Source organism: Lampetra fluviatilis, chromosome 25 (assembly GCF_964198595.1).
Source record: "Lampetra fluviatilis chromosome 25, kcLamFluv1.1, whole genome shotgun sequence".
Lineage (NCBI taxonomy): Eukaryota > Metazoa > Chordata > Hyperoartia > Petromyzontiformes > Petromyzontidae > Lampetra > Lampetra fluviatilis.
This window is the reverse complement of record NC_136299.1, coordinates 4,699,778-4,713,203: the sequence shown is the minus strand read 5'-3', so window position 1 is coordinate 4,713,203 and position 13,426 is coordinate 4,699,778. Positions and strand designations below refer to the sequence as shown.

The 13,426-nt window shown below is 48.1% G+C and overlaps 1 protein-coding gene across 1 annotated transcript; it reads left to right on the top strand.

Annotated features, from left to right (window-relative positions):
- The first annotated feature begins 242 nt into the window (after positions 1-242).
- Positions 243-12,367, top strand: LOC144941862 (pineal opsin). Its single transcript, XM_078868353.1, has 5 exons — positions 243-633; positions 4,854-5,064; positions 7,671-7,788; positions 8,862-9,101; positions 12,002-12,367. The coding sequence occupies exons 1-5, from the start codon at positions 243-245 to the stop codon at positions 12,365-12,367; spliced, it is 1,326 nt and encodes a 441-aa protein (XP_078724479.1).
- The last annotated feature ends 1,059 nt before the right edge of the window (positions 12,368-13,426 follow it).

Sequence of the window (13,426 nt, the reverse complement as noted above, 5' to 3'; positions counted from 1 at the left end):
ATTTTTTATTTTATACTTAAAAAAAAGATTACCGTACACGTGTAATCTTTTAACGATACAAACACATGTTTAGTTGTCGTGGTGGTGACAGTGATGGCCGTTATTGAGACCTTGGCCGATTTGGCGTTGGTGGGGGGGAGTTGGAGACGTCTCCCTTGCAACACACACCATCTCTCCCTACGCAGGCCCAGCGTGGGTGTCGATTGGGAGGAGAGTGGAGTGGTCGTGGTGGTGAATCCGGCATGGACGCCCTGCAGGATAGTCCACCGTCCCACCACAGCCTCCCGTCGGCGCTCCCTTCGGCTACCGGCGGCGATGGCACCATCGCCACGACGCACAACCCCTTCGAGAGGCCCCTAGAGAGCATCGCGCCGTGGAACTTCACCATGCTGGCGGCGCTCATGGGCACCATCACGGCGCTCTCGCTCGGCGAGAATTTTGCCGTCATCGTGGTGACCGCTCGCTTTCGACAGCTGCGGCAGCCGCTCAACTACGTGCTCGTCAACCTGGCGGCCGCTGACCTCCTGGTGTCGGCCATCGGCGGCAGCGTCAGCTTCTTCACCAACATCAAGGGATACTTCTTCCTCGGCGTCCACGCCTGTGTGCTCGAGGGTTTCGCCGTCACCTACTTCGGTAGGTGAAGTGGAGCGTGACGCGCCGGTTGGCCGACCGGCGTAAAGGTGCCCGGAGGTTCAAACAGTTCTGTCTCTCTGTGTGTCAGTGTCACGTGGGTGCATGTGTCACGTGTGTGCATGTGTCACGTGTGTGCATGTGTCACGTGTGTGCATGTGTCACGTGTGTGCATGTGTCACGTGTGTGCATGTGTCACGTGTGGGGAGCGGCGGTGTAGCGGTTAGCGCGCTAACCCGGCGACCCGGGTTCGATTCCCGCTCACGGCCAACACCGGTGGCGATTATCTGAACCGGTCCTGGGCCTCCCCTTGGTCGACTCAGCCTCAATTTAGTAGCTGGTGCGGTGTGTAAACATCGTCACTGGGGAGACAAAGGCGGTCAGACGTGGTACTGGCCACCCAGCCCTCCGTGTGCCATGCCGGCCTTCAATGGTGCTCGCTAACAGCACTTGCCCCTACAGCCTGTTAAGGCTATATGGGGTATCTTTGTCTTTGTGTCACGTCTTTTTTTAAGACACCTCGGTAATCGTGGCCTCTCCAAAATTCTCCATAATTTTCACTTCCTACTGACGCCTGCTATGGAAGATTGCAGTGTAATATATTACATTATGTGGAGCATTCTTACTTGGAAGAAAAATAAAATCTTATTATGAATAGCAGACGCATTGAATTTACCTTTTTGTGTTTGTACATCGCTGCCATGATTATACACTGTGTAACAAATTGTGTTTTTTGTTCCTGGGTAAGTGTTATCTCCTCATTGCCTATGCCTGAAAAATACAGAAAATAGCTATTATTCCCCACAAATTTAGCTTTTGTGACCAGGACAGTGATATTTTGAAATTTACCTATTTTCCAGAACATTACAGATAGATTCTGTGCTGAGTAAACTGTAGGGAATAATATCCATTTTCTATATTTTTAGGCATAATCAATTACGAAATAACACTTATTACCCAGGAACAAAAATCGTGTTACATCGTGTTATCTCTCTCTTTCCCTTTCTGCGAGCCGTGTCCTATCTCAACGACGACATGGCCTTCCTTCCATTTAGCTCTGTCCATGATATTTACAGGGAGCATCAAATGCTCCCTTTTGCGTCCAATTGTTCACACTGCTGACTTAATTTGCCGTGATCCCTGGCTTCGTGTTGTGCCTACAATATTCCCAATCAAAGTGTAGCGAGTTCAACTGAGTCGCAGACGTAGACTTGGAGGCAACACATTTATTTAACTCCAACACACGGGGTAACTTTCCCCTTCACATAATAACAACCTGTGGTGGTGACCACCAGGCTAACTACACCAGTTACCACGTGACTCGCTACTACGGAGCAAGACCACAGCTCGGGTCCAGGTCCACGTGTTGGAGACTCGGTGAGACGTAGAACGTAGACGAAGGTTTCTTCAGGATGAACAACAACGCCGGTCCCTCTGGGGACCCGGCTTATATTCTCTGCGGCGTGGCCGGCTCCGCCCTTGGCCACGCCCACCTTCCAGAATCCTCGGGAAGGATCTGGATGCTAAACCACGTGATCACCCCTAGCCCCCACTTAGGCCCCTTTGTAGACTTAACCGGTCACGTGTCCTCTCGGGTTAACCAGAGTGCCATGGCTTTTAGTAACCTCATTCCTACGGCCGGCACTCCCACACCCTGTCCTGTAGGGTTGGCACTGCACTCCAAGCGTGGTGCCATCGAGCGCGATAAAATCAGCGCTCACCGGGCCCCTCTAGGGCCGGTACTACAGCCGCACCCTCGTGGTGTCCGCGATGACGTCACACCACGCGCTGTGCCTCTAGGGCCGGCACTGCGCAGTGACATCCCGTGATGTCACGACAACATTAATTATATTCAGTTTCTTGTTTAATAATTACATTTCCAAGAAATCTAAATTGCCTTCCTCTAATCGCCATAAATGTATTGCTGTAATTATCTCGTCTGACCAGATTTCTGTTGCTTCTAGTTTGCTCTGTCGGGTCTTGGCAATTGTCCTGCTTTCACACCCAGCAACAATTTAACAGTACTCTGAAATTCGTAAGAGAGGAGAGTTTATGCGTGGGTTATCATGAGTATACTCTAGAGCTCTCCGATGTGTTGTCCCTGACAAAGCTCCCAGGGCATGGAGCGAAACGTCGGACATCGTGCCGAACGACACGCGGTACAACCCCGAAAACACACACACGAGGGGGTGGGTGGCCAGGACCACTCCCGGCCTCCTTTGTCTCCTCAGTGGCAATGTTTTACACATCACACCAGGTACTCAAATGAGGGTGAGTCGACCTAGGGGGAGGCCCAGGACGGGTTCAGATAATTGTCACTGGTGTTGGCCGTGAGCGGGGTTCGAACTCGGGACGCCGGGTTCGTAGTGCAGCACGCTAACTGCTCCGCCACCGCTCCCCACTCAACCAGACAACAACAACCATCCACACACAACCACCTTTTACATTTCACTCGGTTTGTGAGCCGTGACGAGTCAAGCAGCATTTCCCCTTCTTCAACTGGAGTTTTCAGATGGACACCATCCCCGGATGTGGAGTGAAACCTCGAAGCCAGAATAACTTGGGGGGAAGAAAGAGCCTTTCTGGCCATGCGAAATATTCAAGCACATTGAAATAATTAATGCATTCATTGTTATCAAGCTTTTATTAGATTCACACTTAATATTAAGTACCTACATTTTTACATATATTGTTTTATATTGATTGACAGGGTGTTGCAGTGGTAACACTTGTAACTCACACCGAGAAAGGCCTGGGTTCGATTCCTGACCTGGGCACCTTTGTGCAAGGAGTTTGTATGCTCTGATCTCCCTGTTCTGCATGTGGTTTCCTCCAGGTCCTCCGGTGTGCCTCGCATAGCTAAAAAAAATCCTAAATGTATCTGGCATTGGCCAAACATCCAAATGCCGAAAAATGTATCTGCAAATTACTCGATTGGGATTACACACGGCAGCATCATCGGCCCCCTTTCCAGCGAGCGAACAAAAAAAAAACCTGGCAGGACCCTCTTGAAAAGAGTCTTGAGACTCGGTGAGAGTTTGCTGGGTAAACAAGCAGCATCACAATAAGATACATGAAACGCATCATTTCGTGAAACTGCATTTCACAGCGGTGTCCAAGCACAAATAACGAAGGAAAAAAAACTCAACACATTTGTCAATAACACTGCCTCAAATGTCTCCAATTCGTATCACTCTGGCCTCTATTTGCTACGAAGAAGAACAATTGCCAGAAACGTCGCTTTTATATGGTATCTTTTCGACTGTTAAGATCGAATGTAGTGACAAAAGCGCAGCAATAATAATAACACTTTAAACATCGCGACGTGTGCCTTCCACTTTTAAAACACTGAGCATGAACCAGATGGGTCATGGGCCGCGCTTAACATATGAGACATTCTGAAGGGTTTAGGCAATTAATTTAGTTTCTTTGTAAAACTAAGCGCCCTCGACAATAGAGCTCAACCATGAACACCTACGCGGTAACCTTTCATCAGTGGCTCGTGCATATATATATTGAACTTCTTTCGCACCGTACATAGCCAACCGTGCTAATTGGAAGTGCGGGGGAAGGACAAAACAGCACCTCCTATCACTGTACGTGACTCTCGCCGCGGTGGCGAGAAGCTAAGCACCTGGTATGCAGGAGGTTGTGGGTTCGATCCTGACCCTGACGCCTGCATATTTGGAGTTTGCGTGTTCTCCCCGTGGTCGCGTGAATTTTTCTCCGCGTCCTCCGATTTTTCCCTCCACGTTTAGAATCAACATCACGCGTTTAGAGTATTTGTCTGCTATAAATGTCCACACGATAAGCCACGTTTTTGAGCTATCATTTGTGGCCAGGTCGCTTCTGAAGTAATAAAATAAATATTTTAGATTTAGTTTAGGGGGAGAGAGCGAGTGATTGTGGTAGTGGTGTGGAATTCAATCTTAATTTTGGAGCTTTCGTGACTGCAGGAATTATTCTTTGGTTATTTCGGTAAAGTCACGCATAAAGATAAAATAATAAATTAAATAATAGCATACTACGACGTTTCGATTGCAACACAAGCAATCATCATCAGGTATAAAAGAAATAGCAACAAAAATCTAACCAGAAAACTATAGACAGACATATAAGCAGACAGATATCACAAAGATACACAGAAAGAGAAACACGTATGTGGAATTGGTTCTCTTTGTCTCTACGCGCGTGGCGGTGGGGCACCCCCCACACACCCCCAGGCGTGGTCGCCCTGTGGTCGCTCGCCCTGCTCGCCTTCGAGCGCTACTTCGTCATCTGCCGTCCGCTGGGGAACTTCCGTCTGCAGTCGAAGCACGCGGTGCTGGGTCTGGCCGTGGTGTGGGTCTTCTCGCTGGCGTGCACCATCCCGCCCGTGCTGGGCTGGAGCAGCTATCGCCCGAGCATGATCGGCACCACCTGTGAGCCCAATTGGTAAGTGTGCGATGCTGATGACGGCGATTACACTGGTCAACAAATTTTTTTTTTCTGGCCTGGACTTTTGCAGCTGTTTTAGACTAATTTCAGGGTGCTGATTCCAAATCTGATCTCAGATTTGCTCTATCACATCTCATTTTATGCTATCGGCATACCCCATTTTCGTTGATTTTAAATTAACTCTGTCACTTATGATTGCAAGTTGTTGCGAGTCAGTGACTGCTTTAGTGTTAAAATATGGTGCTGTATTTTTAAGATGGTGTGTTTATAATATCATTTTATGTAGATATCCACATTTATTTAATATTTTTCTTCCGCAGTTTTTATTGAAAATGCAATATTTGATATCTCAAAAACCTGATGTGATAGACAAAAACTGATGCCAGATTTGGAATCAGCACCCCAAAATCACCTTAATACCGTTGGAATACCTTATGCCAGAAAAAGTGTGTTGACCAGTGTAATAATACAAATAATAACGATCGTCGTGGATGGCAATTGCTTGAGATGTCTGAGATCCACCGATCGCGCTCCAGGTTGCGAACCTGGGGTGACCACCACGGGGGTTTTGTCCGCATGGCGTCCAGGCTCTGGGAATTCATCGCCACTTGGAGGTCAGGAGCTCGCAGTCGTTGGAGACTTTTAAGTCCCGACTGAAGACCCCCACCACCACATCTGTTTAACATGGCCTATTCCCATCCCTCTATGTGCCCAGTTCTCCATTTTGTCTCATAAAGTCTGTCTATAGCCAGTTACTTCACCCTTATGTTCTTCCTTTACACATATAGCGCTTTTAGATCCATTGCTTTTGGGTGCTTCAGAAAAATCTATTCATATTAACCAGCAAAGAATATCTGAGCGTGAAGAATTGTTTTATCGGAAGAGTCCTGTATTTGGTAGAGGGCAGCTGCCGTGGTGGTGGTGGTGGTTTTGCACGTTGGTCCAGCATTCCAAACGCTGCAATCCAAGGGGCGCAACTGTGGTTAGATGTTAATTACCTCGCCTGGCACACAGGGGGTCGTGGGCTCGATCCTTGCCGCTTGAATATTTGGAGTTTGCATGTTCCCCCCGTGGTTTACGTGGGGGTTTTCCTTCAGGTTCTCCGGTTTTTTCTTCCACATTTAGAATCAACATGCATTTGGAGTATTTGGGTGTTATACATTTCCACATGACGATCCACTTCGATGAGCTATCATTTGTGGCCAGGTCGCGTCTGACAAAGAGCTACATAGCTCAGTGGGCCTTACCTGGTAAAACATTTTTAAAATAAAAATAATGTTTTTTTGTTGGCAGTTTAATTCAATTACCCGGCACAGCAGTTTACAATTAAGATGAAAAATAAATTAGTTATATCCACCTCATGTGAGGGACAAAGCGAACCCCTGCCCCCCCCCCCCATATGGTTCAAACCATCGTACAGGTTTCTTAAACTCTGTTTACTCAGCAGTGTAATAGGTTTACACGAGGGCTGGACGATTTGGGGAAAATATCTAATTGCGATTTTTCTGACAGATATTGCGATTGTGATTTGATTTGCGATAAAAAAATTTGTAAGTCAAGTTTCAGTTCAATATTCACTGTGTAATAGATTTTAAACATGTGATGGAGCATTACCACATGATATCATTAAAATGTGAACTGATCTATATATTCTAATGCAAGGATGAGAACTTAAATAATATTAATTGCTTCCGATATGTATTTATAAAAATGTGTTTATTGAAATAAAACAATCAAACATAGAACAATTGCTAAGTTAAATAAAAAAAAGTTATAATAATAAAAAATAAATTATTCCAATAAGAAATTAAGAGGACTTTTCAAATCGCTAAAAAATCGCAGCCTTTGCGATTTGCTAATCGCATTGTTTCAAATTGAGATTTCCATTTGAAATAGATTAATCGTTCAGCCCTAGTTGATACCGCCACGGTTGGTCGATCGGCAGGTCGCCAGCGTGGTACGGTGAAGTGTGCGTACTCTTTCCTCTTCTAAGAAATATCCTCTGGAGGAGGCTCTCTGGAGCTCCACGAGTGGAGACCCTTCCACCAGCAGTGACTTCAGCAAGCAATTGCAGGGCTTGTAATGTGGAAATCTCTACCACTGGCGAAGGTCCTCTAACAGGAATCAGCAACTGTGCCCCCAGTGATCAGTGAGGCAGGGAGACACTTTGAATTGTGACTTCGACTAAAGAATACAGTGTTAATAAGTATAACCCGTAAAAACAAAGTTTTTCACTATAAATCCTTTATATGCGTGGCGGCTAGAGTCCTCTCGTCCTCTGGCTTGAGATGGCTGCCACCTATGGGTCAGATGATTGCATTGCACCATTAAGCAATTGGTAATTAAATATAATATTTTTGTCCTAAAAAGTGTAAAATTTTGGAAAAAATTTGTCACGAACATTAATTGTCACGCACAACGAGTCTGTGTGGAAAATGTCAGCTCGATTGGATCACGGGAAGTGGGTTAAAAAACGACCGAAAGATTTGCACGGTCCTAAGCAAGCAAGCGAACTTAATATAAAGGATTTAAAAATGGAATGTCTGATGATGAATTGTATCGCCTATGCTGATAAAGTGTCGCCTTATATGTTATCTTTGCAGGTATTCTGGCGAGCTGCATGATCACACATTCATCATGATGTTCTTTACCACCTGCTTTATATTCCCGTTGGCTGTGATATTCTTCTCGTACGGAAAGCTGATTCAGAAGCTCAAAAAGGTATGTTCAGTGATCGCACCGACCCTTTAGACGGAGCACAGCTTTAATTGTATGCCTAATTAACCCACACGTCCGATTAGCACGGTTGGCTACGCACGGTGTGAAATAAGTTCAACATACGTCCGTGCAAACAGATATGCGGTCATTTTATTTCAATTAAATAACAGAATTCTATGTTTCGTGTTAAAATCGGACATCGCCTATGATTGATTATTTGTGGTTTGGAGAGTTTGATAAAAAAAAAACTAAATCAGAAGATTGTGAGTTTTAATTGTATCCGGGGTCACCTTTGCAGCTAATAAAAATTTGCACCACTTGAAATAGAAAATCAACAGTTGTGAACCTTCACGTTTCCTCCCAACATGTGGAAATCCATCACTTGCCCAGTGGCCAACCCAATGGAAAGTTTTTGTTTTAATTCAGTGTCGCTTCACGTCGCGCACCAAAGGCATTCAATGTTGGTCATAATTGAATGGCCTTGATGACTTTAATTGTGTTTATCAAGACACAAATAGCTGAACGGGTGCAATGCGTTTGGAATACTGATTGCCATGAATAATATGATAGAATTCCCAAAATGGCCAAACAATGCAATGCAGTAATTGACTTGTAAACGAAAAAGAATACAGTCACATCAACATTAAGAAGACAACAGCTGCTCACATAAAAAGTAAAATTTTCAGGATTCAACCTTGGCAGTGATATGCACGAGGGGGCAGGGGGGGGGGCGTGGGGGGCAGGGGGGGCCCTGGGGGGCAGGTGGGGGCAGGGGGGGGCCCTGGGGGGCAGGGGGGGCCCTGGGGGGCAGGTGGGGGCGTGGGGGGCAGGCCTACCTGAGTCGTGGGCAGAGTGGACAGAGACAGTAGGCAGGGCCAGCATCAGAGGGAACGAGTGGCCGATTGTGTGTGTGTTGGGGGCGGGGCAAGCGATCGGGGACTAGTGAGTGAGTGGGCGTATCTAAGTAAAAATAGGCGGAGCTGAGGGAGTGAGACTGGCCCGCTTGCCACGTGTCCCGGTTGAGCCTCCCGGAATGTTGAGGGCGCTATCTCCCCCGGTTACGCTCGGCGGGCCAGGCGTCGGAGACGCAGCGGGGGCTGGAGTCAACGCGGCGCGCGGAGCAGCAGGTGACGCGCATGGTGGTGGTGATGATCCTGGCGTTCCTCCTGTGCTGGATGCCCTACGCCACCTTCTCCATTGTGGTCACCGCGTGCCCCACCATCCACCTGGACCCGCTCCTGGCGGCCGTGCCGGCCTTCTTCTCCAAGACGGCCACCGTCTACAATCCCGTCATCTACATCTTCATGAACAAGCAGGTGGAGCGCTCGGCGTACGTGCTGCAATGGGCAAAGATCCCCCCCCCGGTGTGGCCTTTGGGGGCCGTCCATAAATGACGTCACGCACCTTGGGGGGGGGGGGGGGTCAGACATTTGTGACGATGTGTGACAAGGGAGGGGGGTTTGAGAAATGTGACGTCACATCAAAATGCGCAACTTTAAATAAATATAGACAACACGTTCTACTTAAATTTCGATTTAAAGCTTTCGTGACTGCAGGGATTCATCTTCTTGGTTCTTTCGGTAAAGTCACGTAGACTACGTAGACTACGTGACTTTACCGAAAGAACCAAGAAGACGTTCTACTTAATTAAATAGACTTTTTAATACATGTTTTCTCCTACAGCATCAGTGCAGCGCCACATTAAATACGCACTACAATGACAATAGTTTAAAGCGATTTGAAGCATGTTTTTTTTTGGGGAGGGGCAGAGCTTTGTGACGTCATATTTGAGGGGGGGGGTCTGACTTTTTGTGACGCCGCGTGACGAAGGGGGGGGGTCAAAAATCGTCCTAAATCGCGTGACGTCATTTGCGGACGGCCCCTTAACGGACCGCTTGGGCAAATTCCAAGCAGCTGTGGAGACCGGCACGGCACACGAAGGGGGGTAGATGACCAACATCACGCCCGACCGCCTTTGTCTCCCTCGTTGGCGATGTTTACACATAGCAACACGTGCTCGTTTAAGGCTGAGTCGACCTAGGGGAGGCCCACGACCGTATCAGATATTCGTCAAAGATGTTGGACGTGAACGGGAATCGAACTCGGGGCGCCGGGTTCGTAGCGCACTGCAGCACTAAGCACTGTTCCGCTGCTTCGCCAACACACATGCACTTACAGGCAACAACAACAATGATGATGCCCCATGTGGCTTTAGCAGGGGCAAGGGCTGTTAGCGAGTAGCAGCACCTAGGAAGGAGCACGGCACACCAGCGGGTCAGTGGCCAGCGCCACACACGCATAGAGACATGCATCCGGCAGTAGAGCAGGTGGGTTTGTGAATGCGTCTTGTTTTAGCGGACTTTCATGAAGTGCTGTCACCCCTCGTATACACGGTGTGTGGCGCTGCAATTCGAATAAGGAACTTTATGATCCAAATTTACGATGATGATGATGATGATGTTAAGCTCAGGCTGCTGCTGCTGCTGGTGGTGACGATGATTTGTGAACCAACATTCCAGCGAATTGAGATTATTTATGGGGATTTTTTGAAAAAATAAATCACTGTTGTTGAGTACAGGCACAAATACCCACAAATATCAAGCAGCCAGCAATGAACAGCACTCATGAAGTTGTAATAGATACGAGTAGACAGTTTCTTAAAAAAAAGTTTGCCGGTATCAAAAAGACATTTAAAAGTCCCATATATTTAACAGCTCAAGCCTAGCTATTAACGCGTCGATTTGGCATTGTCTTTGTGCTGTTCACCTTTGAGCAATATCTGGTCTCACGCTTGTGAGACCAGGCCACGAAGGAGTCTGTGTAGTGTTGGACATTGCGCTCCAAGGACAATGTGGCACATTTTCAAAGCGTGTTTGTTTGCATGTTTCACCACCAGCGTGTATGGTCAATGTCGACTTGATGCCTTGCAACATTTGGCTACTTGGTGTTTGAAAGTCTTAACACTGTATTATTGCCTTTTCTGTTTTCATCATTTTGATTCTGACAAAACATGGTCCCATAGATAGTACTACTCGGAATTTAATTAATGGTTCATGTCAATCTCTAACTGTTATACAATTATAATGATGTGTATATTATAATAAAGGGTGGTCCAAAAGTCAGGACACATAGGGCTATTTATTCAAACAATGCCATTAACAAATTTCAAGTTAACATCCCTGTGGGGGTCACCTCAAATCTGTCGTTTACAAAACTCGATCTAGACCCTTGAATGGATCGAGACTAAACACAATTGATGAATGTTCAAAGGTTACTCCTGTAACTATAACACATTCCTGCGGAGGGAGCTGGTAGGAACGTTGGGTTGCTCGGTCAATGGCCAGGGTCAACGGCGGCGTGGTGTATTCCGCAAATATGGCCGACTGTGAGGGTGGGCATAAGCCGGCGTGAGTAGGTTAAACGTTGAGTTTTATAAGGGCACCACGGGGTGACCAGCCCCTCTCCACCCAGCCCCAACCCTCACACCCTCTACCCAGCCCCACCCTCCCCACCCAGACCCTCCCCACCCCACCCTCCCCTCCCCACCCAGCCCCTCCCCACCCTCCCGTCTCCACCCAGCCCCACCCCTCCCATTTTTGTATGCACGACGGACGGACACAATAATCCCCTGTGGGCTGGTGTAACCAGGAGGTTCCTACTAGTAATATGTTTTTTTAAGTTCGAAATTAACTCATGCATCATCCATTAATGTTTATGGAAGCCAGCTTTAACATTGTTAAAAAATAGATAACTGAAATAACCCGATGTATTCAGACTTTTGAGCCACTCTATAACTCACGACAAATCGCGATGAAAGCAATTTGTGCTCCGTCCTCGCTGCTCCGTGACTGCTTCCTGCAGATACCTGAACATTTGTTCAAGCAAATCAAATAACCGATGTGAATGGATTAAATAAACTAAACTACATTTATTTGTTTTACCAGGTAAGGCCCACTGAACTATACAGAACGTTTATAACAGCCAAACACTCGAAACCCATGTTTCTAAATGTGGAGGGAAAAACCGGAGGACCCGGAGAAAAATCCACGTGACCACGGGGAGAACACGCAAACTCCAAATTTACAGCAGGCGTCAGCGTTGGGATCGAATCCACGACCTCCTGTATTCCAGGCGATGTAGTTAACATCTCGCCACCACAGCGCCAATGGAGCACGAGATGAGATAAAGGCACTGGTGCTTTGACCCCCCTCCCCAGTTCCGCGACTGCTTCATGCAGGTGTTGCCGTGCAAAGGTCTCAAGCAGGTTTCCGCGAACCAGACGGCCGGTCCGCAAAACACGGAGCACACGGTGTCCGTGAACACGCAGAGCGCCGGCAACCGGCACAACATCTCGCTGGCCGCGGGCGGACCCAGGTTCACCAGCGCCGTCGCTCCAAGCCCGGCCACTGGGGTCGTGGAGCCAACGATGGCTGCGGCCAGCTCCATGGGCGAGCCTCCGGACAAGTCGACAGCTCCTTGCCAGCAGCAAGGGCAGCAGCAGCAGCAGCAAGGGATGCCAATCACTCACGTTCAGCCGCTGCTCACCCATTCGGAGTCCGTGAGCAAAATCTGCCCGGTGTAGCGGCGTCGTGCGGTGGGGCAACGCACCAGCGGGACTGGGCGGGGGGCAGCCTCGAAAGGAAAACGATTTGGGTGCACTGCTCCACTGGGCACTCGAGTTGCGTCAGATGCCGGTTGACCGGAGGCTGCATCGTTGGGGAGGGGGGGTGGGGGGGGGGGTTCCTTAAGGACGACGGTGCGATGGTTGGTGCAATCGGCAGCCTGACGAGCGGAGTCACCGGCACGGGGGGGGGGGGGAGCCGACGGGACTCTTTCAGGAGCGAGAGCCGTGCGCGAGCCTGCGGTGCTCTCATGAGCATTTTCCACGGTCTTTGTGCTCACGCGAAGCGATTTTACATGAGCGTCGTACACCCCCCCCCCCCACACATACGCCCTCGACAGCACCCCCCCTCCCCCCCATATCTGGCCAGCACCTGGATGTGAGCTATTATTATTGTTACTATGACTGGCTTTTCGCACCATGTGCGACAGGGTGACAATTGTTGTTCTTTACGTTGTGCCAGCAAACTCTTCAGATTCTCTATTGCAAAGCAATGGTACCGTGTGAGAAAAGAGCTGCATTACGCCGCACATGTTTGCACGTGTTTAGTTTAAATGGCGATGCCACTACCGACAGAGGATGGGGGGTGGGGGGAGGGGGAGGAGCACTCTTGCCATGCTGCGTTCAGTCCATGCATCCACAATGGCCAGTCAACCATTGTAAGAGTTTGACCTATCCATCGTTTCGCATTTAAATACAACGATATAATATCGATGTGTGTACAGGCGGTCCCCGCTGTTATGACGTCACAATGCGTTCCTGGAAACCCCGTCGTCGTCAACGGGACCCCATTTTTTCGAAGAAACAGTAGAAACATCACTTGCCGATGTATTTCTCGTTTTTCTTTTCTTTGTGCGTATTTAACGGGGTTTCATCGGTAAACATCCACAAAACACACTTGAGAATAACGAAAATCTCCACGCTAGGTCACATCGGGAACCAAACCGACTCTGTTTAAATGTGTGTAAAAAGACGCGTCGTAAATCAAGTTTCTGCGTCGTAAATCGATGTATGGCGGCA